At 45.6% G+C, this 23,688-nt stretch overlaps 1 protein-coding gene across 8 annotated transcripts in view; it reads left to right on the top strand.

The window, feature by feature from the left end:
- The window catches only part of SORCS1 (sortilin related VPS10 domain containing receptor 1), a 1,076,837-nt gene that overhangs the window by 867,080 nt on the left and 186,069 nt on the right, over positions 1 to 23,688 (top strand). For all 8 annotated transcript variants that reach the window (XM_089660690.1, XM_089660686.1, XM_089660688.1 and 5 more), the window contains exons 18-19: positions 944 to 1,115; positions 22,702 to 22,888. In XM_089660690.1, the coding sequence (XP_089516816.1) occupies positions 944 to 1,115; positions 22,702 to 22,888 (359 nt within the window). The remainder of the gene's footprint in view (positions 1 to 943; positions 1,116 to 22,701; positions 22,889 to 23,688) is intronic.

The raw sequence follows: 23,688 nt of genomic DNA, 5'->3' as shown, positions 1-23,688 counted from the left end.
TGACCCTCCGTTGCTGAACCCGGCCCGTGACCTGTGATTCTCGTCTGCTGCCCTGTACCGTTTTGTCCCGTTGTTGTCGACCCGGCCTGCCCGACTACTCTATTGTCCTTTCCACCAGCTACACGCCATTGGCGGCGGCCATTACCGCAACTGGGGTGTATCGGGGGCCGTGACCTGGTTCCTGGCTGCGTCAAGTCCATCCCCACCATCAGGGGCCCTGTTGGAGGGCAGCCTGGGACTTAGACTCCGCGCCCTGAGGGACTTCGGTCTGTGGGTGGTGGTTGTCGTCAGCCAGTGCGTTACATTGTTAATAGGCCTGCCTGCCTGCCCCTTCCAGCGTTCCTGTCCTGACAATTAGTGAATGATGCTTGATCCATGGAACACAAATGCGGACAAGGAATGCTCTTTACACAATTGTTTGGAGTATGTCTAGGAGATCCAGACTTACGTGAGCTAGTGTGAAACGTATGAAGTATTTTAATAATGGCCGTTGGCTAATATAAAAATTGGCCTTTTTATGACTAAGGTCCCTAGTACAGTACATGGACATCACTTCAAAAGATGAATTGTTATAATGTTGGTATTTGTTAATGAATGATGGTTGATCCATTACATGCAAATGTGCAATTTTTTTGTATAAATGTAAGGAAAGATAATGTGATCCCCTATAGCTGTCCATGCACCTTACAGTCTAATTGTACAATCTCTGTGTAGTCTTCCCTACATTGACCAAAATGATGTCATGTAAAGGTCTACTATAACAGTCTAATCAATGTATATCCATTTAAGCAGGCCCACGTACTACATAGTTTCCAGTAGATCTAAAGCAGGTTGTACAGTCAGCTGGTATATGGTCAGCCATCAGATCCAGTTGCAATAGGCTTTCTTGGCATTTTTCTCTCAGTCTTTATTGATCAGTCACGTAAAATATATGTTATTACAGTTACAGGAAGGTTGTGTCTAACAACTGCACAGATGGAGTCCGGGAACAGTACACGGCAAAGCCGCAGCAGTGTCCAGGAAAAGCGCCCAGTGGCCTCCGTATCACTACAGTGGATGGAAAGTTAATAGCAGAGCAAGGACACAATGTAACATTTGTACTCCAGCTAGAGGAGGTACGTACCCTGTCTTCAAACCATCAAGAAATGTTGTTCAAAGAGACAGATTAATTTGGAAAAGATGAAGGCCACACTACAACCACTTCCAGTCATGGTAATACAATGAGCACACCTGAGCAGTGACCAGGCATTAGACTAACCCAGAAACCCACTTGAGGGCATAGAACCTTTAAACTATTTTATCCACTGACAAAGTCAAACCTACAAAAAAGCTGTGATGACCATCATTATAAAATGGTTGGGTTGGTGGTCAACTCTTCGAAAGCCTGAAGGTCTTCAGGTCAGTGGTGGTCGGTTACCAGCTTTCAACAGTCAAGGGTACCTTTCACTAGTACAGGGGTGGGCAAACTTTTTGACTTGAGGGCCACAATGGGTTCATATATTGGACCCGGGGGCCGGACCAAGAGTAGATGAATGATGTGTATGTGTCATCCATAGTAAGTATAGTAATATTCCCCCATAGTAAGCATAGTAATTAATCCCCCATATAGTAATTCATCCCCCATAGTAATTCATCCCCCATAGTAATTCATCCCCCATATAGTAATTCATCCCCCATATAGTAATTCATCCCCCATAGTAATTCATCCCCCATAGTAATTCATCCCCCATATAGTAATTCGTCCCCCATATAGTAATTCATCCCCCATAGTAATTAATCCCCCATATAGTAATTCATCCCCCATATAGTAATTCATCCCCCATAATAATTCATCCCCCATATAGTAATTCATCCCCCATAGTAATTCATCCCCCATATAGTAATTCATCCCCCCTATAGTAATTCATCCCCCATAGTAATTCATCCCCCATATAGTAATTCATCCCCCATAGTAATTCATCCCCCACATAGTAATTCATCCCCCATATAGTAATTCATCCCCCATAGTAATTTATCCCCCCTATAGTAATTCATCCCCCATAGTACTTCATCCCCATAGTAATTCATCCCCCATATTAAGTCCCCAAGTCCCCCCTGTGTCAATTCACTTACCTTTGCTCCGCGCGTTCCTCTCGCCGTGTTCCCGCGCCGTTCCGGTGTTGCATGAAAATCTGTCTCCTATGAGGATCTGTCCCCCTCGACGTATCTGCGCATGTGCCAGTTTCAGGCATTAGCAGCCGATCGGCGATCTCCGGCACATGCGCAGATACGTCGAGGGGGACAGATCCTCATAGGAGACAGATTTTCATGCTACACCGGTCTTCAAGGCGGACTGTGAGAGGAGCCTAGCGGGAGCCTAGCTCCGCGGGCCGGATTAAAAGGTCCGCCGGGCCGTATATGGCCCGCGGGCCGTAGTTTGCCCATTGCTGCACTAGTAGCTCAAAAAGCTTTCATTTTGAACCGCAGCTAAAGGTCCCGGCCATGAGATTGTTAAATAACATAAACAGGTATAGTGCTTACCCCAGAGGAGCTGCTGAGAATATGCATTGGTCATAGTACAGAGCTACAGTCACAGTTCCATGCGCACCCACAATACAATGTCTATTTGTGGATTTTGTGGACTTGAACAAAAGGGGGATATGAGTGCAGGATACTTCAAAACAATATCAAAAGATCAATAGGAGGATGAACTTCTCAGCACAAATCCTGTAGCAGTACCCTTGGTCAGAAGTAATAGCAAACGGCCAGTAACTCTAGGTCTCTAAAAGAACAGACCCAGTCCATACAGTAACCCCTGGAACTGACCTTCCTCTAGCAACAGGCAGGCCTGAAAGTCCCAAAACCAAGATTTACAGTGCCCTAGGAGCTGTCCACCACCTAGCCTCCTTGCGACCCTCTTCAGTGTGGGAAATAGAAGATCCTTCTCCAGACAAGGACTCCAGAATGATGCTATCCAGCAAAAATCCTTTAGCAATCTTCTCCAGGCCCTCAACCTATCACCTGCTGAGGCCCAAACAGCAATTCTGTGCACACTTTAGCTGCCTTCCAGGGAGAACTGGAACCCTCTCTGATGAGGAAAAAAACATTCTGGAAAGGCCTTCCAAATATTTATCAACTTCCTCAGCGATCTTCTGGGTGCCTCCTCCCAGATTGGCTGAGGTTTGTTAATTATTTATAGCTGATTGATTGACCTTCCCTGCTCTATTTTCTGGAAGCTCCCACCAGAAACAGGCAGAATCAATCAATCACCCAGCCTGGAAAACCTTGACTAGACAAGAAAAACAGATCGCTACTCCACTAAGCACCCTGATGCCAAAAACTAAACTTAAGCAGGCCATAGATGGGTCGAAAATCGGACGATTTTTCTTTTAAAAAGACGAAAAATCGGTCGTTCAAGCGGCCGACGTTACCAGCAACGGTAAAAAAAAAAATCGGCCGATTTTCATCCCGTCTACAGCCGGCAAAAAGTGTCCCTGCAGAGAGCTCCGCTATTTCTTTGACAGTTCTTTGACATTTATAGCCGTTGCAACAATGTATCTATTTGTATCCATGTAGGATACAGATGGTTTTATTCAGAAACAAATAGATACATTGTTGCAACCACTATAAATGTCAAAGAACTGTCAAAGAAATAGCGGAGCTCTCTGCAGGGACACTTTTTGCCGGACTGGAATTCCTCTTCTTCATCCTCTTCTTCTTCTTCTTCTTCCTCTTCTTCTTCTTCTTCTTCTTCTTCTTCTTCTTCCTCTTCTTCTTCTTCTTCTTCCTCTTCATCCTCTTCTTCTTCTTCTTCATCTTCTTCATCCTCTTCTTCATCTTCCTCTTCTTCATCTTCCTCTTCTTCTTCATCCTTTTCTTCTTCTGCTTCTTCTACTTCTTCTTCTTCTTCATCCTCTTCTTCTTCTTCTTCTTCATCCTCTTCTTCTTCATCTTCTTCTTCATCCTCTTCTTCTTCATCCTCTTCTTCTTCATCTTCTTCTTCCTCTTCTTCATCCTCTTCTTCATCCTCTTCTTCTTCATCCTCTCCTTCTTCCTCTTCTTCTTCCTCTTCCTTCATCCTCTTCTTCTTCTTCTTCATACTCTTCTTCTTCTTCATCCTCTTCTTTTTTCCACTTCTTTTTGTCTTCTTCTTGCAGGTCACTGCTCATGCGCAGATTTTTTTATCAGTAAAAAGATCGGCTGATTTGCCCATCATTGCCGCGAAAATCGGCCGATCGGCAAAATCGGCCCAATTTTTTCCAACTTTACTGATAAAAAAAATCTGCCAAAATACCGAAAAACGGCAGAAAAATTAGCCCACTAACGATCCGAAAATCAGCCGATTTTTGACCTATCTATGGCCTGCATTAGCCTAACTTTTGGCAGGGTGCTACACCAGGATTGTCAAAATTACATTAATGTGCATAGATTTCTTCTAAATTAGGTAAAATTTGCAGGAAGAAATAAAAATTTGAAAACAAAGCCACTGAGACAGCTTTTTTCATTCAAGGTATACTTTGGTACAAGAACACATTTAAAAAATATCAAAAACCACCCTAAAAAGACAAGCCTGTAAAGAAGAGAATTAGTACTTACTTGTCACCTAAGTTGTAAAGTTTCCCCCCTCTGTGACCCACTAAAAAATAACAATGGCCATTGGCTTGTCGTGAGGTCACCATGATTAGCTGTCATGATGATCACATGATTAAGAAGCACACTGACTAGTTCCTATTCATTAGTTCAGACCAGGGGCGGACTGACCATTTGAGCACTCGGGCACTGCCCGAGGGCCCAGGGTCAGTAGGGGGCCCCATGAGATGCCCCTGGTACCTTTCATTGGTTATTTCATAGGCTTTTTTGGGTGTGGACGAGGACACGGGGGCCCCATGATCCCCTATTTCCCAGGGGCCCCATGAGTTGTCAGTCCGCCCCTGGTTCGGACCACAGCTGTCAAAAAAAACATGGCCTGACAGAAAGGGTGTGCACCTGTGTGCTCCCATAGCTGTCAAATGGGATATGTAGATTAATGTTTTCTTGACACAGGAACCCAGGCCTGGAATCAATCCAAACAGCAGGGTCAACAAGAGCCCATCGTAGATCTCGTAGATCTCAGTGATCTGGGCAAAGCTTGAAAAAATGTTCCATTTCTAGATTTATTTATTGCTTTGGCATGGACATTATGGAATGCACATATCTTTGTTGCTTATAAGAACAAAACATAAATAAAAGCCATGAAAAAGAATCTGACTACAATTACTAAGGTCTCAAAATAGGCAAAGCACACCGTACATTCACAATTAAAGTGGCTGCTACAGGTAATACTACTACATAGTGAACTACTCCATAGAAAAGCATGTGGTTGCTACTGCCTATCTCCTGAAAATACCACCTGCTTGGTTATCCTAACCTCTTCAGTTCTTTAAAACTTGTTTGGCTGTACTTCTCCTGTGGATCACAGGAGTGAAGTTCATTCTGCACTCCTGTGACCCATTTTCAGCCGACAGTGGGATAAAGTCTGCTGTCGGCTGACGTCACTCAACTGGTCCAGGCTGGGGAAGGACCAGCACCTGGCTCAGCCTCATAGCAATCTGCTGAGAGCCTGAGCCAATTGCTCCCACCCGCTCCACAGCCCAGCACTCCAGTGAGCACTGCAGGGGCAGAGCAGACAGCCGGTGACTGACTCAGAGCACTGCTCAGAGCAGCATGGGAGAACTGAGTGATCAGTGGTGTTTGATTACCAGTTCTCACCATTAGAACTTGCATCAAATCTATGCTGCATGCACCTAGGTAAGCATAATTTAAAAAAAAAATCCCATACTTCTCTTTGAAAAATCACTAACTGGGAACAGATAAATAGGAAAGTCAAATTATCCATTTTGTAACCAGAGGTAACTACTGCCCAGGCCAAATTTAGCAGCTTTAGCTAGTTTCAGTTAACTTCACGATAGCTCCGAGCATGATTTTCATACTCACTAACATATATTTTTCAAAAGTATTTTATTTTTGAAAGGCTGTTATATTAAAAACCCTGCTCTGTTTTTTTATTATAGGATTATTTTTTTAAAATGTATTTTAGATTTTTTTAGCAATGTAATTATATCTATCAATTACACTATTAAATAAATTGCACTGCAGATCCTACTGAAGCCTTAAGGTAGCAGTGTTCATCTGCAGGCTGAAGGCTTATTTTCCTAATGAAGCCACAGCCTGTATTTGATCATTATTTCATAGCCAACATAATGTTCACATGATCAGAAACCATTCTGACTGTTTCCCGATCATCAGTGGTCATCCCGGATGTCAATGACAGTCTGGAATGAAAGCCAACAGCCGCATAAAGTGTCAGCTGCTGGTTCTCAAAGGGGGATCTTTATAACCTACAGCCAGAGCCAGAGAAGGGTTAAAGTCAGACGTCCGTATCTGCATTCTTGTTCTAGGCTGGGGACTAATGGAAATGAAGCAAGGGGGTCAACATGACAGCCAGGCAGCCTGCATTTGCAGAATGAGAAGTCAGCAATGAAAGCCTTCAGCAAAGGTTTCCTTTAATTGAAAACAGGATGTTCTCGCAGCTGTTACAATTTAACAAGATTCCCCAATCAATGTCCAATTACAGTACATGGAAATCACAGCTAAAGACAACTGGTTGCACGGAGAACAAAGGGAGATTAATGTGAAGATGAAAATAGATTCCCATTTGTGGAAACAGAACATAATGTGCCACATTTAGAAATGTCAAGGTGCGGAAATTGGATCAAAGCAACAGAAATATAATAAATGGCAGAGAGGTTAATAAAGGGAGTAGTAAGAACTGAAACCAAAAAATATTGTAGAGTTACCGAGAGCATTCTAAAATATCCTTGTAAAGTGATACATTTTAGTTTTATGTAATTATATAAACCAAAATAAAGTGTGCTGCTCCTTTAAATAACAAAACAAGTGATAAATAATAAACAATCTTTGTGAACCAACCACTTGGCCTCTGACCTATAGCAGAAGTACTGCTAAAGTGTGGCAGGGCTGCGTAAAATCACACACACACACATATATATATATATATATATATATATATATGTGTGTGTGATTTGCATTTATGGGTATGGGGCACTATTGGCTGATTGGGATGTCAATCACAGGGAATACAGCCGGCAATTTCTGGCTGGAACTTGGTGATCATAGGCAGGGCTGAGAGGGGAGAGATCTGTGTGTAAACAACACAGATCTCTCTCCATCAGCATGGACATGCTGCTTTGTATCTCTCTGCACAGAGAGATACAAAGCAGCATGTCTCCCTAGTAAAACACAACACAGCACACAATGTGAAACAGCACACAGTTAACCCTTTGATCACCCAGATGTTAACCCCTTCCTGCCCAGTGTCATTAGTACAGTGTCAGTGCTTTTTATTAGTGTCAGTGGCCGTTAGTTCCCACTCAGTGTCAGAATGCCCACCGCATTCGCTGATTGCCGCCATTACTAGTATATATAAAAAAAAAAATTCCAGTATATACCGCCATTTGTAGACGCTATAACTTTCACGTAAACCAATGAATATGCACTTATTGGGATTTTTTTATTGGATATGTTTTATAGCAAAAAGTCAAAAATATTGGGTTTTTTTTTCAAAATTGTCAGTCTTTTTTTGTTCATAGCGCAAAAAAAATGCACAGGTGATCAAATACGACCGAAAGAGAGCTCTATTTGTGGAAAAAAAAGGACATAAATGTAATTTATGTACATCATTGCATGACCGCAATTGTCAGTTAAAGTAACGCAATGGCGTATAGCAAAAGATTGTCTGGTCAGGAATGGGGGTAAATCCTCCGGAGGGCAAGTGGATAAACATCACAATAAACAAATATATAGTCATTATAGAGAAATGGACTACCAAGAGTGCAATATAAAAAGTCCCAAAATCAAGAAATATCTTCAGTCTTCAGTGTCAACATGTATTAGCTGGGTGCAAATGTAGGAAAAAATGCCTCACAGCTGCTCCACCAAGAGTTAAGACAAGCTCCCTACCACATGGGATGGTCTCAAAAGGAGATCAAACATCGCCTTGCAGTTCTGCAGCCAGAAATCCCCAAGCCGTGGCAATTCAGCAATGCTTCCTAGATGCTCAGCAGGAGAGATACGCACAGAGGGGGACTTTTATAGTGTAATATGTAAAAAAAAAAGAGGAGGTCTCCAATCCCTGAAGACACTTGTTAGAGAGGAATGCGTCGTGCAGAGCTGGGAAAGTGCCGCACTATGAAAATATTCTGAATTTTTTTGCATCTAAGCACAGGTAGTTCTCTTTGTTTAGTTCTATGTAATTGGCTGTTGGGTGGCAGCTGCCCTTTCAGGTGAACAGAGGCTCACCTACTGTGTTTCCCCGAAAATAAGACATTGTCTTATATTTTTTTTGGCTCAGAAAAACTCACTAGGTCTTATTTTCGGGGTAGGTATTATTTTTTTTATGTCCAGGTGTGGACAGGGGGTGCAGAGGGGAGCTGCAGGCAGTTGTGGATGAGGGTTACTATAGAGAGTGCTGGCTGATGACAGTTGTGAGCTGCAGTCAGGTGTTGCAGAGGTGAATTGACAGGTGAGTTTCAGGTAGGGTGCAGAGATGAGCCACAGATAGGGTGTAGGGGTGAGCCACGGACAGGGTGCAGAGATGAGTCACAGGCAAGGTGAAGAGGTGAGCCACGGACAGGGTGAAGAGGTGATCTACAGACAGGGTGAAGAGGTGAGCCATGGACAGGGTGAAGAGGTGATCCACAGACAGGATGCAGAGATGAGCCACAGTAAGGGTGTAGGGGTAAGCAACAGACCGGGTGAAAGGGTGAGCCACAGACCGGGTGAAAGGGTGAGCCACAGACCGGGTGAAGGGGTGAGCCACAGACAGGGTGCAGAGATGAGCCACAGACAGGGTGTAGGGGTGAGCCACAGACAGGGTGCAGAGATGAGCCACAGACAGGGTGTAGGGGTGAGCCACAGACAGGGTGAAAGGGTGAGCCACAGACAGGGTGTAGGGGTGAACCAGGAATAGGGTGTAGAGATGAGCCACAGACAGGGTGTAGATGTGACCCACAGACAGGGTGTAGGGGTGAGCCGCAGACTGAGTGAAAGGGTGAGCCACAGACAGGGTGTAGGGGTGAGCCACAGACAGGGTGTAGGGGTGAGCCACAGACAGGGTGAAGGGGTGAGCCACAGACAGGGTGAAAGGGTGAGCCACATACAGGGTGTAGGGGTGAACCACGGATAGGGTGTAGAGATGAGCCACAGACAGGGTGAAGGGGTGAGCCACAGACAGGGTGAAGGGGTGAGCCACAGACAGGGTGAAGGGGTGAGCCACAGACAGGGTGAAAGGGTGAGCCACAGACAGGGTGTAGGGGTGAGCCACAGACAGGATGAAAGGGTGAGCCACAGACAGGTTGTAGGGGTGAACCACGGATAGGGTGTAGAGATGAGCCACAGACAGGGTTAAGGGGTGAGCCACAGACAGGGTGAAGGGGTGAGCCACAGACAGGGTGAAGGGGTGAGCCACAGACAGGGTGAAAGGGTGAGCCACAGACAGGGTGTAGGGGTGAGCCACAGACAGGGTGAAAGGGTGAGCCACAGACAGGTTGTAGGGGTGAACCACAGATAGGGTGTAGAGATGAGCCACAGACAGGGTGTAAGGGTGACCCACAGACAGGGTGAAGGGGTGAGCCACAGACAGGGTGAAAGGGTGAGCCACAGACAGGGTGTAGGGGTGAACCACGGATAGGGTGTAGAGATGAGCCACAGACAGGGTGTAGGGGTGAGTCACAGACTGGGTGAAAGGGTGAGCCACAGACAGGGTGAAAGGGTGAGCCACAGACAGGGTGAAAGGGTGAGCCACAGACAGGGTGTAGGGGTGAACCATGGATAGGGTGCAGAGATGACCCACAGACGGTGCAGGAGTGAGTTCCAGACAGGGGATGCAGAGGTGAGCTGTGGCTAAGGGGTGCGGAGGCAAACTGTGGTCAGGGAGTGCAGAGCTGAGCTGTGGTCAGCGGCTACAGAGGTAGGTTGCAACTCAGCTCACCTCTGCACCCCCCCTCAGCCAAAGCTCACCTGTGCACCCTATCTGTAACTCACCTGTTAATTTACCTCTGCAACACCTGACTGCAGCTCACCTTTGCACACCCCCCACTGCCCTCATATATCTAGCTAGCTTTGCAAAACACAGCTGTCAGCAGCCGGCCCCTCTCTATAGTAACTCCTGTTTCAGATCCTATCTTCCCACACAGTGCACCAAGTGCACTTACTCACCGCTCCGCCTCTTCCCTACTGGTCGGCGATCAACCCTGGGGCATCGGCTTCCATGCATTAGGCTGCAAGACAAGATACCCCACCCTGCCCCTAAACACACTGCACACTGCGCCTGCAGAAATCTGTTCCTTCCAGGGGTGGACTGACCATTTGGAAACTCGGGCACTGCCCGAGGGCCCAGAGTCAGTAGGGAGCCCCATGAGATGCCCCTGGTACCTTTTTCATAGGCTTTTTTGAGTTTGGGCAAGGACACAGGGGCCCCATGATCCCCTATTGCCCGGGGGCCCCATGAGTTGTCAGTCCACCCCTGGTTCCTTCCCTGTCCCACAGTAAGTACAGAGGTAGGGAGGTTCAGTGGGAGTGGATGGCACTGTCACTTATAAGAGGGACTGTCACTTGCAAACACAAAAGCTGTGCTTCTGTGTTTATAACAGACAGTTGATATTGGTGTGCACAGGGCCAGTGCCGAATGGCATTCCACCACGTTCCAGGTGAAAAAAAAAACCCTGATCACAACTAGGTCTTATTATCAGGGTATGTCTTATACTTTAGTAATTCCCCAAAATAATACTAGGTCTTATTTTCTGAGTAGGTCTTTTTTTGAGGAAAAAGGTGGCAGTGTTCTTCTAGGTGTGATAGAGCTGGACCTATATCAAGCATTTAGGTAAATCCAAACAGTCATTTAAGTAAATCCAAATAGTTATTTCTTGTTTGAGGAGGTCAGTCTCCAGTGAAGGCCAGCTAAATAATGACCTAGTTGTGTTCCTAGGCTGCTGCCTCTCCATATGTGTTGAAGGAACTGTTCAAAAGAGCAATCATTTTTTTGAGTATAAAGGTAGGAGTGTCTGGTGCACATTGCCAGATAGCGTTTCAGCGGAAAAGCAGGGCTACCAATTGGAAGACAATAAAAAATACAAAATAGCAGTTGGTTAATCCACAATATATATCATCTGGTAAAAATGAGTAAAAATCAATATTTTAACAAAAATAATACAGATCGTGAACCAACTCATTAGTAATTCATATTTTATTTTATTTTATGTCTTCCTATTGCTAGCCCTGTAGAAGGGGAGGCCCTTCCCCTGAAACGAGTTGTCTACATTGTATTCAATAAACATTACTTACCAATATAAGCTCCATGACAAAGGTATGCAACTACAATCATCAAGGGTCGGTCATTTTTGCAGTGGGTGATATATATTTTACAAACTGAGACTGTCACCTTCACAGCAGGTTACCAGAAAAAAGGATACAAGAGTCCAAAAGTGATTTGTTGATTTTATAAATAAAAAAAAAAAAAAAATATCTTTAAATGGATTTAAAATAGAACTCTTCTGTATAAATCTATGTAGGGAAGCTAATTGCTGGATTAGGAGAGTTACTGGCTAGTAGTATCTGTGTGAGCGATCAATATAAGATCGACAGAGAATAAGACCTACAAAGACAGATCACCTTGTTGTAGAGCAAACTGAATTAAAGTGATTCTAAAGGTTAGTTGTTTTTTTTTGTAAAAAAAACAAACATGTTATACTTCTGCTGAATGCAGTGGTTTTGCACACAGCAGCCTGGTTTCTCCTCTACACTGGTCTCCCGCAGGCTCTCCTGGCTCCTCCGGTCTATCGGGTGCCCCCACAGCAAGCTGCTTGCTATGGAGGCACCTGCTGCTCCGTGTGTCCATTCACACACTGAGCCTCAGCTTTGCCCTGCCACCTCTCTCTCCTCATTGGCTGACTGGCTGTGATTGACAACAGCGGGAGTCAATGGCTCCCATTTGCTGTCTCAGCCAATGAGGACGCAGAGACCCAGAACAGCTGAGGCTGTCATTCACATCGCTGGATCTCGATGAGGCTCAGGTAAGTATTGAGGGGGCTGGGGGAGCTGCTGCACAGAAGGGTTTTTACCTTCATGCATAGAATGCATAAAAGTAAAAAACCTTGAGCCTTTTCAACCACTTTAAGTTCTATAATTTCTTAAAGTGGAGTTCCACTCAACCTATCAAAAAATAAAAGTCAGAATCTACAAAAACTGTAGCTGCTGACTTTTAAAAAACAGCCACTTACCTGTCCCTCGGTCCCGCGGTGTGCCCCCGCAGCCCATTTCACCAGCTGTCCTGTATACCAGGAGGCCGGCATCTTCAGTGTGGGCACCCGGCTGTGACAGATTGCGGCTTCACAGCCGGGTACCCACTGAGCATGTGTGAGTAGCGCTGAGCTTCATGAATGGTCCTGTAGTCTTCTGGGACTTGTCACGTGTCCCAAAAGACTACAGGGAGGGAGGTAGGACACCTTCTGCTTCTGATCGCCTAGGCGATTGGACCGGAAGTTGGAGCAGGTACCTGTCAAATTCGGGTACCCGCTCCCCAAAGGTGCCAATCCTTAATGGGGAGTGGGGGAGCAGTCCTTAAAGCGGAACTTCCCCTTTTGGGTGGAGCTCTGCTTTAAAGCCTCTGGACCTTCATTGATGGATACTGAAATGACCAAAGAAGTGGTGTTGTCATCTGGTAGACAAAAGTTGGAAAATGTCTCCAGAATATTGACGTCAAGAAAACATTTTTATTGTCACCAAAGCATAATATTGATGCAGTGTTTTGGAATGCAAAGGACCCCTTTATTTGGTCAATGTTGCCTTGACGAACAGGTCATTGTGGCCCTGAAATGCTGCACCAATATTTTGTTTTGGCATGGTTGAGGAACCCTGTTTTCTTGACATCAGTGTTTTGATGACACTTTGTAAAGCAGACTGATACACTTCAGAAATCACTTTTTGCTCTTTAGCCACTTCAGCGAGGTTTGAGTGGTTAAACCGAGATAATGCCTGCAACTGCAGGCATCAACCTGGTATTTGTTTTTTTCAGCCAGCAATGCTCTTTGTTAAAAAAGCAATTCTAGCAGCTATATAGCCATTGGATTGCTTTTACAAGCGTTAGGAGGGATAATCCCCTCCCACTGCTCTCCTGTGCCTTCCTGGGCTCTCCTGTTCCAATGGAAAGCCCAAGACTGAAGCTGGTGGTTGTGCCAGCTTACCATAAAGATGATGAAGGACCAGAATGTCCCTGATCATTATTATGGTCTAAGAAACCGGAAGTGATGAGTATTTTGTCACTTGGGTGTTTGTTTACAAACCACTACTGGCTTGTGAAAACATTTATTTATTACAAGTGCTTATATAGTGCCATCAATTTACACAGCACTTTACATATATATTGTACATTCACATCAGTCCCTAACCCTCAAGGGGTGTACAATCTAAGGTACCTAACTCACATTCATACATACACATACTAGGGACAATTTAGACAGGTTTCAATCAACATACCAGCATGTCTTTGGAGTGTAGGAGGAAACCAGAGTACCTGGAGGACACGCAGGCACAGGGAGAACATGCAAACTCCAGGCAGGTGGTGCCATTGTTGGGATTTGAACCAATGACCCTAGTACTTCCTAGCAGAAGTGCTAACCATTTACCTGCTGTGCTGCCTATCAGATCACATCAAACTTTGTTTGCTCTGATGCTTTGAAGGGCATAGGAGAGATTTGGGGCAGGGCCATCTTAATAGCATCATGGGCCCCTGGGCAAAGTAATGCACTGGGGCCCCTTCCAGCCTGCCCCAATTTACGCACCTACTCTGAAGAATTAAAGTATAAATAGTTCATGCAATTAAACATATATTATTTAGTACCGTCAATAAAATTGATTTTAAACAATAAGAAAAAATGCCATAAATCAAAGACTAATCAACACAAAGGGCATGGTATTGGTGGGGGATGGGGGCAGCAAGGCACAGTACAGGGGGAGTAAGGAGGGCACAGTACTGGGATAAGGAGGGCACAGTACAGGGGGAGTCAGGAGGGCACAGTACTGGGATAAGGAGGGCACAGTACAGGGGGAGTCAGGAGGGTCCAATACTGGGATCAGGAGGGCACAATACTGGGATCAGGAGGGCACAATACGGGGATCAGGAGGGCACAATGCAGGGGGAGTCAGGAGGGCACAATACTGGGATCAGGAGGGCACAATACGGGGATCAGGAGGGCACAATGCAGGGGGAGTCAGGAGGGCACAATACTGGGATCAAGAGGGCACAATACTGGGATCAAGAGGGCACAATACTGGGGTCAGGAGGGCACAGTACAGGGGGAGTCAGTTGGGTACAATACTGGGATCAGTTGGGTACAATACTGGGATCAGGAGGGTACAATACTGGGATCAGGAGGGTACAATACTGGGATCAGGAGGGCACAATACTGGGATCAGGAGGGCACAGTACAGGGGAATTCAGGAGGGCACAATACTGGGATCAGGAGGGCACAGTACAGGGGGAGTCAGCTGGGTACAATACTGGGATCAGGAGGGTACAATACTGGGATCAGGAGGGTACAATACTGGGATCAGGAGGGCACAGTACAGGGGGAGTCAGTTGGGTACAATACTGGGATCAGGAGGGCACAATACTGGTATCAGGAGGGCACAGTACAGGGGAATTCAGGAGGGCACAATACTGGGATCAGTGTGTTGTTATCCTCTTGTATTCTCTCCCTGTCAGTGCAGATCTGCCATTCCTTTATTACATGACAGTAATTTGAGTTTCAATTGGCATCACCAAGCTCAGATGGGGGAGGTGGCACCTGGTTCGGACAGGGAGAGAATACAAGTTAATAATTAATAAAACAAGCAACCCATGGATGGTAAGGTGTCAGTGTTCTAAAAATGCCAGGGTTGAGCTTTAGATTATTAAATATTCCAATTGATGCCAGGTATATAAAATAATCATATACACTTATTAATAACTCAAGTTATATTTGTTTAAATGCAAGCAAAGTAGACATGGATTTTATTTGCAGTCTATGTACAGTAGAGCTCAAACTGGTTGAGGTGGAAGCAACACAAGGAGTCAATCAAGTGTATTGCCATGCAAGAAACATGCTGATAGGATTAGAGAGCAGAGTGACAGAGAGGGGACCTATTTAATCTAATACTTCTCCTTTGGACCGGATCCAGGGGGGTGCTGGGTGGGCTCTCCCCAGGTCTCAGAGTATAAAGAGGCATTCTGATTGGGATGACCCATTGAGGGGCACTGTGATGGGGATTCCTGATGTAAGGGGGTACTCTGATGGGAACAGTTAATGTAGGGGGGGCACTCTGATGGGGACAGTTAATGTAGGGGGGCACTCTGATGGGGGCAGTTAATGTAAGGGGGCACTCTGATGGGGACAGTTAATGTAGGGGGGCACTCTGATGGGGGCAGTTAATGTAAGGGGATACTCTGATGGGGGCAGTTAATGTAAGGGGGTACTCTGATGGGGACAGTTAATGTAGGGGGGGCACTCTGATGGGGACAGTTAATGTAAGGGGGTACTCTGATGGGGACAGTTAATATAAGGGGGTACTCTGATGGGGACAGTTAATGTAAGGGGGTACTCTGATGGGGGCAGTTAATGTAAGGGGGTACTCTGATGGGGACAGTTAATGTAAGGGGGTACTCTGATGGGGACAGTTAATGTAAGGGGGTACTCTGATGGGGGCAGTTAATGTAAGGGGGTACTCTGATGGGGACAGTTAATATAAGGGGGTACTCTGATGGGGACAGTTAATGTAGGGGGTACTCTGATGGGGGCAGTTAATGTAGGGGGGGCACTCTGATGAGGACAGTTAATGTAGGGGGGGCACTCTGATGGGGACAGTTTATGTAAGGGGGTACTCTGATGGGGACAGTTAATGTATGGGGGCACTCTGATGGGGGCAGTTAATGTAGGGGGGCACTCTGATGGGGGCAGTTCATGTAAGGGGGGCACTCTGATGGGGACAGTTAATGTAAGGGGGTACTCTGATGGGGGCAGTTAATGTAAGGGGGTACTCTGATGGGGACAGTTAATGTAAGGGGGTACTCTGATGGGGACAGTTAATGTAAGGGGGCACTCTGATGGGGACAGTTAATGTAAGGGGGCACTCTGATGGGGACAGTTAATGTAAGGGGGTACTCTGATGGGGACAGTTAATGTAAGGGGGCACTCTGATGGGGGCAGTTTAATTTAGGGGGGCACTCTGATGGGGACAGTTAATATAAGGGGGTACTCTGATGGGGACAGTTAATGTAAGGGGGTACTCTGATGGGGGCAGTTAATATAAGGGGGTACTCTGATGGGGACAGTTAATGTAAGGGGGTACTCTGATGGGGGCAGTTAATGTAGGGGGGCACTCTGATGAGGACAGTTAATGTAGGGGGGGCACTCTGATGGGGACAGTTTATGTAAGGGGGTACTCTGATGGGGACAGTTAATGTATGGGGGCACTCTGATGGGGGCAGTTAATGTAGGGGGGGCACTCTGATGGGGACAGTTCATGTAAGGGGGGCACTCTGATGGGGACAGTTAATGTAAGGGGGGCACTCTGATGGGGACAGTTAATGTAAGGGGGTACTCTGATGGGGGCAGTTAATGTAAGGGGGTACTCTGATGGGGGCAGTTAATGTAAGGGGGTACTCTGATGGGGACAGTTAATGTAAGGGGGTACTCTGATGGGGACAGTTAATGTAAGGGGGCACTCTGATGGGGGCAGTTTAATGTAGGGGGGCACTCTGATGGCGACAGTTAATGTAAGGGGGTATTCTTATGGGGACAGTTAATGTAAGGGGGTACTCTGATGGGGACAGTTAATGCAAGGGGGGTACCCTGATGATGTCACTTGCACACTGTACCCTTTATGAATAAAGTACTTTTATCGGAAGAATGAGTTGCTGGCTCTTCATCTTATACTCCTAGGGGGGCACTCTGATGGAAGTTAGAACTCTGATGGAGACCCTAATGGAAGGGGGACTTTGGTGGAAAACTTGACATGAGGGGGGACTCTGATGGAGACCCTAATGTCAAGTGGGACACATGACACCTAATACATATTAATGTTGCCCAGGTCATGACACTGTGTGATAGACTGTCAGTGACCCAAACAGAGTCACATTATACTCCCTGACTTTTTTACTGCACCCCCAGATTAGATAGGCTAGATCTGGCCCTGCCTTTCATTGTCCAATCACAGGCTGGGGAGGGACAAGACCCATATGTGTTACTGAACTGAAGCAGAATAAAATCAGGTCTTCTTCCCTGCCAGATAGGGCTGTGCTGTGTGGCGGAGCTGTGGAACTCCCAGGACTGGATGGACAAAATTATACATCTTTTGGCAGGTTGAAGGTCATAGGTACTTCATTGGTGTATTTAGCTGTTTTCTAGGAGTTCAGCTTTAAAAGTTAGGTCCCTTTTGTACTAAGTTGACCCCTGTCTCTCCTGGCTTTCAGCTGGAGCTAAAGGTCAAGGCAAAATCTCTGTTTCGCTAAATATCATTTCTGTTTTAGGGATCTAAAGAAACAAATGCCGCAAGGTGTTGCCAGTTTGATCAATACAGCATTACAAGAGAACAAATCTATAATTTTTTATGTTCAATAAAGATTTTCTTTTCTTTCTACTCTCCAATTAAAATACACAGCATCGGGAAGAGAAAGCAAAGTGCCGTTTTCCTTTTTTGTCTTTTTTCTTTCTTGGCAAAGTGTGAGAATTACCCAATAATAAAACTAGTAACTTATTATTTCCTATTGACATTCAAGCACAGAAATCCTTTATTATTTCTGCTGCAAACATATAAAAAGGCCGACTGCATTGCCGTAGCATTAAAAAGAAAAGAGCCGGCATTACCCAGGCGTGATAATGGATGAGTTTAATAGAAAGTTCCTAAAAAAAAAATAAAAAAAACTGATAGAAAGTGTAATATATGTAGCGTAAAAATGAGACCTGAGTCAATTTCATAATTCAAAGGGATACAGATATTTGTCTATTAGAAAAGGAACACTAAAACGTGAGGCAGCATAAAGTTAACTATCCATAGTTTGGTGGGGATTGAGCATTCGTAGATCTTTTTTTAGGGACCTTTTCATCCCAGTGCGCAGTTCTACTGTGGGGGGCTTACTCTCCCTTTAATAAAAGTCAGCTCTACCCAGATATGATTTTGTTTTCTGATTGGAAACCAGTGCTGAATTGTTCCTTGGGCCGTTATATCTCTGAGAGCCTTTGGTGGTGAAATTTCCTTTAAAGTGTTATGAGACCCAAAACAGTAAAATCAGTCTGTATATGCAGTAAAGTATGCTTGTTATACTCACTGTGGAACCTAAGGGCTCTACCAAAAAAGGCTGTTGGATCCTGTCTTCTCTGATCCTGCCCTTCTTCTACTGTCCCCAATCGATCTGCTGATAGAACAGAGCTTTGGGGCCAAGCTGCACATGCTCAGTTGGATGTCTATTGCTAGAGAGGTTTTTTTTGTGTGTTTCTTGGGAGAGTGCATGTGATCAGCACAGGGCCAATCAGCGCTGTCCAGGCAAAGGGTCCTGCAGCCTCATAGGACAATGAGGGGAGAATGAAAACTCCTTCTACAAGCTTTAACCAGTGCTCTTCTGTACACTGATAGAAGTCACAAGACTGCTATATACTGCTGATGAGAAAAGGAATTTAGCAGTTCATATTTACTAAAATAATTGTATTTCCATGTTCTGTGTACTGTGGGAGACCAGATATAGCAAATGCAGGGTCTGGGGAGGCCAGATATAGTGAATGCAGGGTCCGGGAGACCAGATATAGGGAATGCAGGGTCTGGGGAGACCAGATATAGTGAATGCAGGGTCCTGGGAGACCAGATATAGTGAATGTAGGATCCAGGGAGACCAGATATAGTGAATGCAGGGTCCAGGGAGACCGGATATAGTGAATGCAGGGTCCGGGAAGACCAGATATAGTGAATGCAGGGTCCGGGGAGAGCGGATATAGTGAATGCAGGGTCCGGGGAGACCAGATATAGCGAATGCAGGGTCCTGGGAGACCAGATATAGTGAATGCAGGATCCAGGGAGACCGGATATAGCGAATGCAGGGTCCGAGGAGACCAGATATAGTGAATGCAGGGTCCAGGAAGACCGGATATAGTGAATGCAGGGTCCTGGGAGGCTGGATATAGTGAATGCAGGGTCCAGTGAGACCAGATATAGTGAATGCAGGGTCCAGGAAGACCGGATATAGTGAATACAGGGTCCGGGGAGACCAGATATAGTGAATGCAGGGTCCAGGGAGACCGGATATAGTGAATGCAGGGTCCGGGGAGACCAGATGTAGTGAATGCAGGGTCCGGGGAGACCAGATATAGTGAATGAAGGGTCCGGGGAGACCGGATATAGTGAATGCGGGGTCCGGGGAGACCGGATATAGTGAATGTGGGGTCCGGGGAGACCGGACATAGTGAATGCGGGGTCTGGGGAGACCGGATATAGTGAATGCAGGGTCCGGGGAGACTAGATATAGTGAATGCAGGGTCCGGGGAGTCCAGATATAGTGAATGCAGGGTCCGGGGAGACCAGATATAGTGAATGCAGGGTCCGGGGAGACCAGATATGGTGAATGCAAAGTGTTGAGTTTAGTAACACAAGTATTTTCTATTTCCACCTTCTCGCACAAGACTGTGTAACATGTATGACTAAGACTATTGTCGCTCTCTCTAATATGCATTCTCGAAATGAGGTCACCACTCATAATGATTGAGTCTGTGTGTATCCAGTTAAATGTACTGGTAATACTCAGGGCTGATGCTCCCACAAGGCGAACTAAGCAGCCGCCTATGGCACAGCCATGGCTGCTGGTTTCCCTACTCTCCTGCTTGCTGAGAATTGTATCACATAGAGGTTTTTTTACCTCTGGTTTTGTGTTCACTTTGCGTTTTCTACTTTATTAACTTGAATTGCTCCAAAAAATGGTACACTGGTGTCTGTCGTCTGCCTAGACACTGCTGTGCCCATAAGTAGTGTGACACAGCAGTGTGCTGCCTGGCCTCTAGAATGAGCAGAGAGCTCCTAGTGCGTAGCCTGTCCTCCAAGGCACTGGACCTTGCCCCTGTGAGATCACGTCCTCCTCGTGTACATTCCAAGCTGACCCAGTTTGTCTGGCGCCATCCTGGCACCTCTATATCTCTCCATCCATGGCTGCCTGATCCTTAGGCCTGGAAGTACTGACAGTGACCATTATGGATGATAAGCGGCATTTTATTTCTTTCTTGTGAGTGTTTAACACCACTTGCTTAATAAATTTGTCTTTTAATACTGCACTTAGTGGCGCCTACCCCTGTCTTTTTCTTGTCTTCCACATACTGAGCTGGCTCTGATGATGCCTGCCTATGATGTTGCTGGTTTTTGAAGGGGGGGGGGTGCAAGTTGCTGGTCTTGTCTAGGGCGCAAAATAGTCTAGCACTGGCCCTGGTAATGCAAAGACATTTTAGGCAACGGTTCAAGTCTAGCCTCATGATATACGGTTTTGGGAACATCGTTTTCTGTTCTGATATGACTGTGCCCAAGTGCACAATGGCAACTTCATAAAGACATAATTGGTATATGGAGGAACATAAGTTTTCTGCAAAGAGTCCAGCCCTGAACCCCATTGAATACCTTTGAAATGAAGTGTGAACCTGGTCTTTATATTCATCATCAGTACCTACCTGACTTCACATATGCTCTTTTGGTACAAATCCAAATCCAAAATCTTGGGGAAAGCTTTCTTAGAGGGAGCTGTTATAACTACAAAGATGGTCAACTCCATATTGATGCCTATGGTTTTTGAGTTCAGGCATTTCCAGTGAAGAATACTGCAAATACTAATGCATACAAAGTCATTTCAGACAATTGCGTGTCCTGCCTCATGGTAACTGTCTGGCGGAGATATTTTCCTGTTCCAGCATGATTGTGCCCATGTGCACATAGCCAACTTCATAAAAGCATGGTTGTTGAATATGGAGGAACTCAAGTTTCCTGCATAGATCTCTAACCTCAACCCAACTGAACATCTTTGAAATGAATTGGGGCCTCAGTTGCGAGTCAGGTCTCCTCAACCAACATCAGTAGTATGCATGTGTTGCTGGTCCTCACTGGTCAACAGAGGGTGCAGTTTAGGGACCCAAGGAACAACCTAGGGTGTCCACTGGAAAAATAAGAGAAAAGACAAGAGAGCCCTTATAGTGTAGTACAGGGCTGCAAAACCCAATTCCATCACAGGCCACATCAGCATTATAGTTGCCCTCAAAGGACTGGTTTTATCTGTAAGACTAGATTTCCAGAGCACCCTACCCCCTCTTACATCAGATGTTAAGAGCTCCCCCCACAAATCCCTACTTGTCCTCACAGTACACCCCATTACCTTGTTCTGCTGCCAGGAAGAAGCCGAGGACAGAGCAGGGAAGCAGAATGTGCATGGTCTGGAGAAGCACCAGAGAAGGGCTGGAGTCAGCTACCAGAGTCTGCTGAAGACCAGAAGTGGAGATAAGGGGGTGCTGTGGCTGAACATAGAGGTACAGGATCTGTAAGAGGAGTTATGTCCTCCTCTCTGCAGCTCACTGCTGAGATGGGAGGGGGCAGAGACGATCCTCTCCGTGGCTACACAGATAAGCGCAGGATCTGAGGGAGGAGTTCAGTCCATCTCTCTGCTGTTGACTGCTGAGACAAGGTGGGGGTAGAGATGAGGGGGATGGTGCAACTGTAGTAAAGGTACAAGGGCCACATGAAAGGGCCTGGTTGGATGGATTTGGTCTGCGGCCTTGTGTTTGACACATGTGGTGTAGTATATACAGTATATAGGACTATTCGCTTCAAAAATAGTACTGTAGTTTAGATGGGAATACTGAACATACTAACTTATATTTGATGAGGCTGCGGTAACCCCATTGGGTAAGACATGAAACCTTCCGATGACACAAGTAGAGAATACACCTTACACCATACAGGATAGCCAACATAAGTACCTGACCTCACAAATGCTCTTTTGACTGAATGGGCACAAATGCCTCCAAACACCCTTCAAAATCTTGGGGAAAGCATTCTCACAAGAGGCTGTTATAGCCACAAAGTGGGTCAACTCCATGTGAATATGTGTGGTCCATATGGGGCCAACTCCATATAAGGTGTGATCAGATTGGGTGTCCCAAAAGGTTTTTCCATTAAGTGTATAAAGAAAGAAAAAATAAATTAAACTCCCAGTAGTTATGCAAATCTAAATTACAACTTATGAGATGGCTTTTAATAATATATTGCAGCGAACGTGGGTCCATATTTCCCTTCTAGGCCAATTGGTTACTGCTGCCATTGTGTAAACCTAAAAAGACCCATATAAACTCCCAACTGGACTAGTCAGAGCCTGAAAAGGCTGCAGGTGACAGCACAGGTGTCATGAGATCGGCTGCACAAGAACACACTACTGCACTGTGGGAGAAATAGGAGAGTCCTATCTGGAAGTTCTGGGTTTTTCCCTAGGTTCCAGTGAGAGAGCGAGGTTGGATAAGTAACAGTTGGGTTTTTCAGGGTGAAGGTGAGGCTGGTATAACGTCAACGTGTAAATTTTGTTGTAGTTAATTTTTTTTTTATTTTTTCTTGGCAACTCAGGGAGACATTCAGAGGACCAATATTCAGGTTGACTTTGGAGATGGCATTGCTGCTTCCTATGCCAACCTCAGTGCAACTGAAGATGGAATCAAACACGTCTATCAAAATGTGGGGATCTTCAGAGTCATGGTGCAAGTGGACAACAACCTTGGTTCAGACACTGGCATTCTTTACCTTCATGTAACAGGTAATGCTTGTATTACTGAATATCAATGTCTAAAATAGGACTTATTCAGTCAGGCAATGGGGCTTATTCAGTCAGGCAAAGGTGATTGTAACCCAGGCCCTCGCTAGACATCCATTCCTATTCATTTTCAAGTCATGTGACCTACTGTAGGGGAAACTTAAAATGTTCATAACACACAGTATGAAATGTTTTGTATTCTACAAGAGAACAGACCTAACCATTCCACAAACCAGTGGGGGACATCACGCCAACGGTTTCTTTATTTGTTGAACATTATTTATTTCAGGTACTTATATAGCGTCGTCAATTTGGGCAGCGCTTTATATATATACTGTACATTCACATCAGTCCCTAACCTTCAAGGGGCGTACAATCTAAGGTCCCTAATTCACATTCATACATACACATACTAGGACCAATTTAGACAGGATCCAATTCACCTACCAGCATGTCTTTGGAGTGTGGGAGGAAACCGGAGTACCCGGAGGAAACCCACACAGACACAGGGAGAACATGCAAACTCCAGGCAGGTGGTGTCGTGGCTGGGATTCAAACCAACGACCCTAGTACTGCCAGGCGGAAGTGCTAACCATTTAGCCCAACTGTGCTGCCCAACATATCATGAAAACATGTTCTACAGGCTTTTATAGCCTACAAAGACTCCCGTCCAGCTGCATTACTCAAGCCTCTTGTGCTGGTTAAAACTATGACCCGTCTGTGGGTAAGGAGAAGCATGGTGTGGCAGCAGTAACCAAACTGAAGCCTGGAATGCAGTAATCAATATATTGGAGAACTTGCAG

The sequence above is a fragment of the Staurois parvus genome, unplaced genomic scaffold (assembly GCF_062004578.1).
Source record: "Staurois parvus isolate SC_StPar_1 unplaced genomic scaffold, SC_StPar_1.0 ptg001263l, whole genome shotgun sequence".
Lineage (NCBI taxonomy): Eukaryota > Metazoa > Chordata > Amphibia > Anura > Ranidae > Staurois > Staurois parvus.
This window is presented reverse-complemented; position numbering and strand designations above follow the sequence as displayed.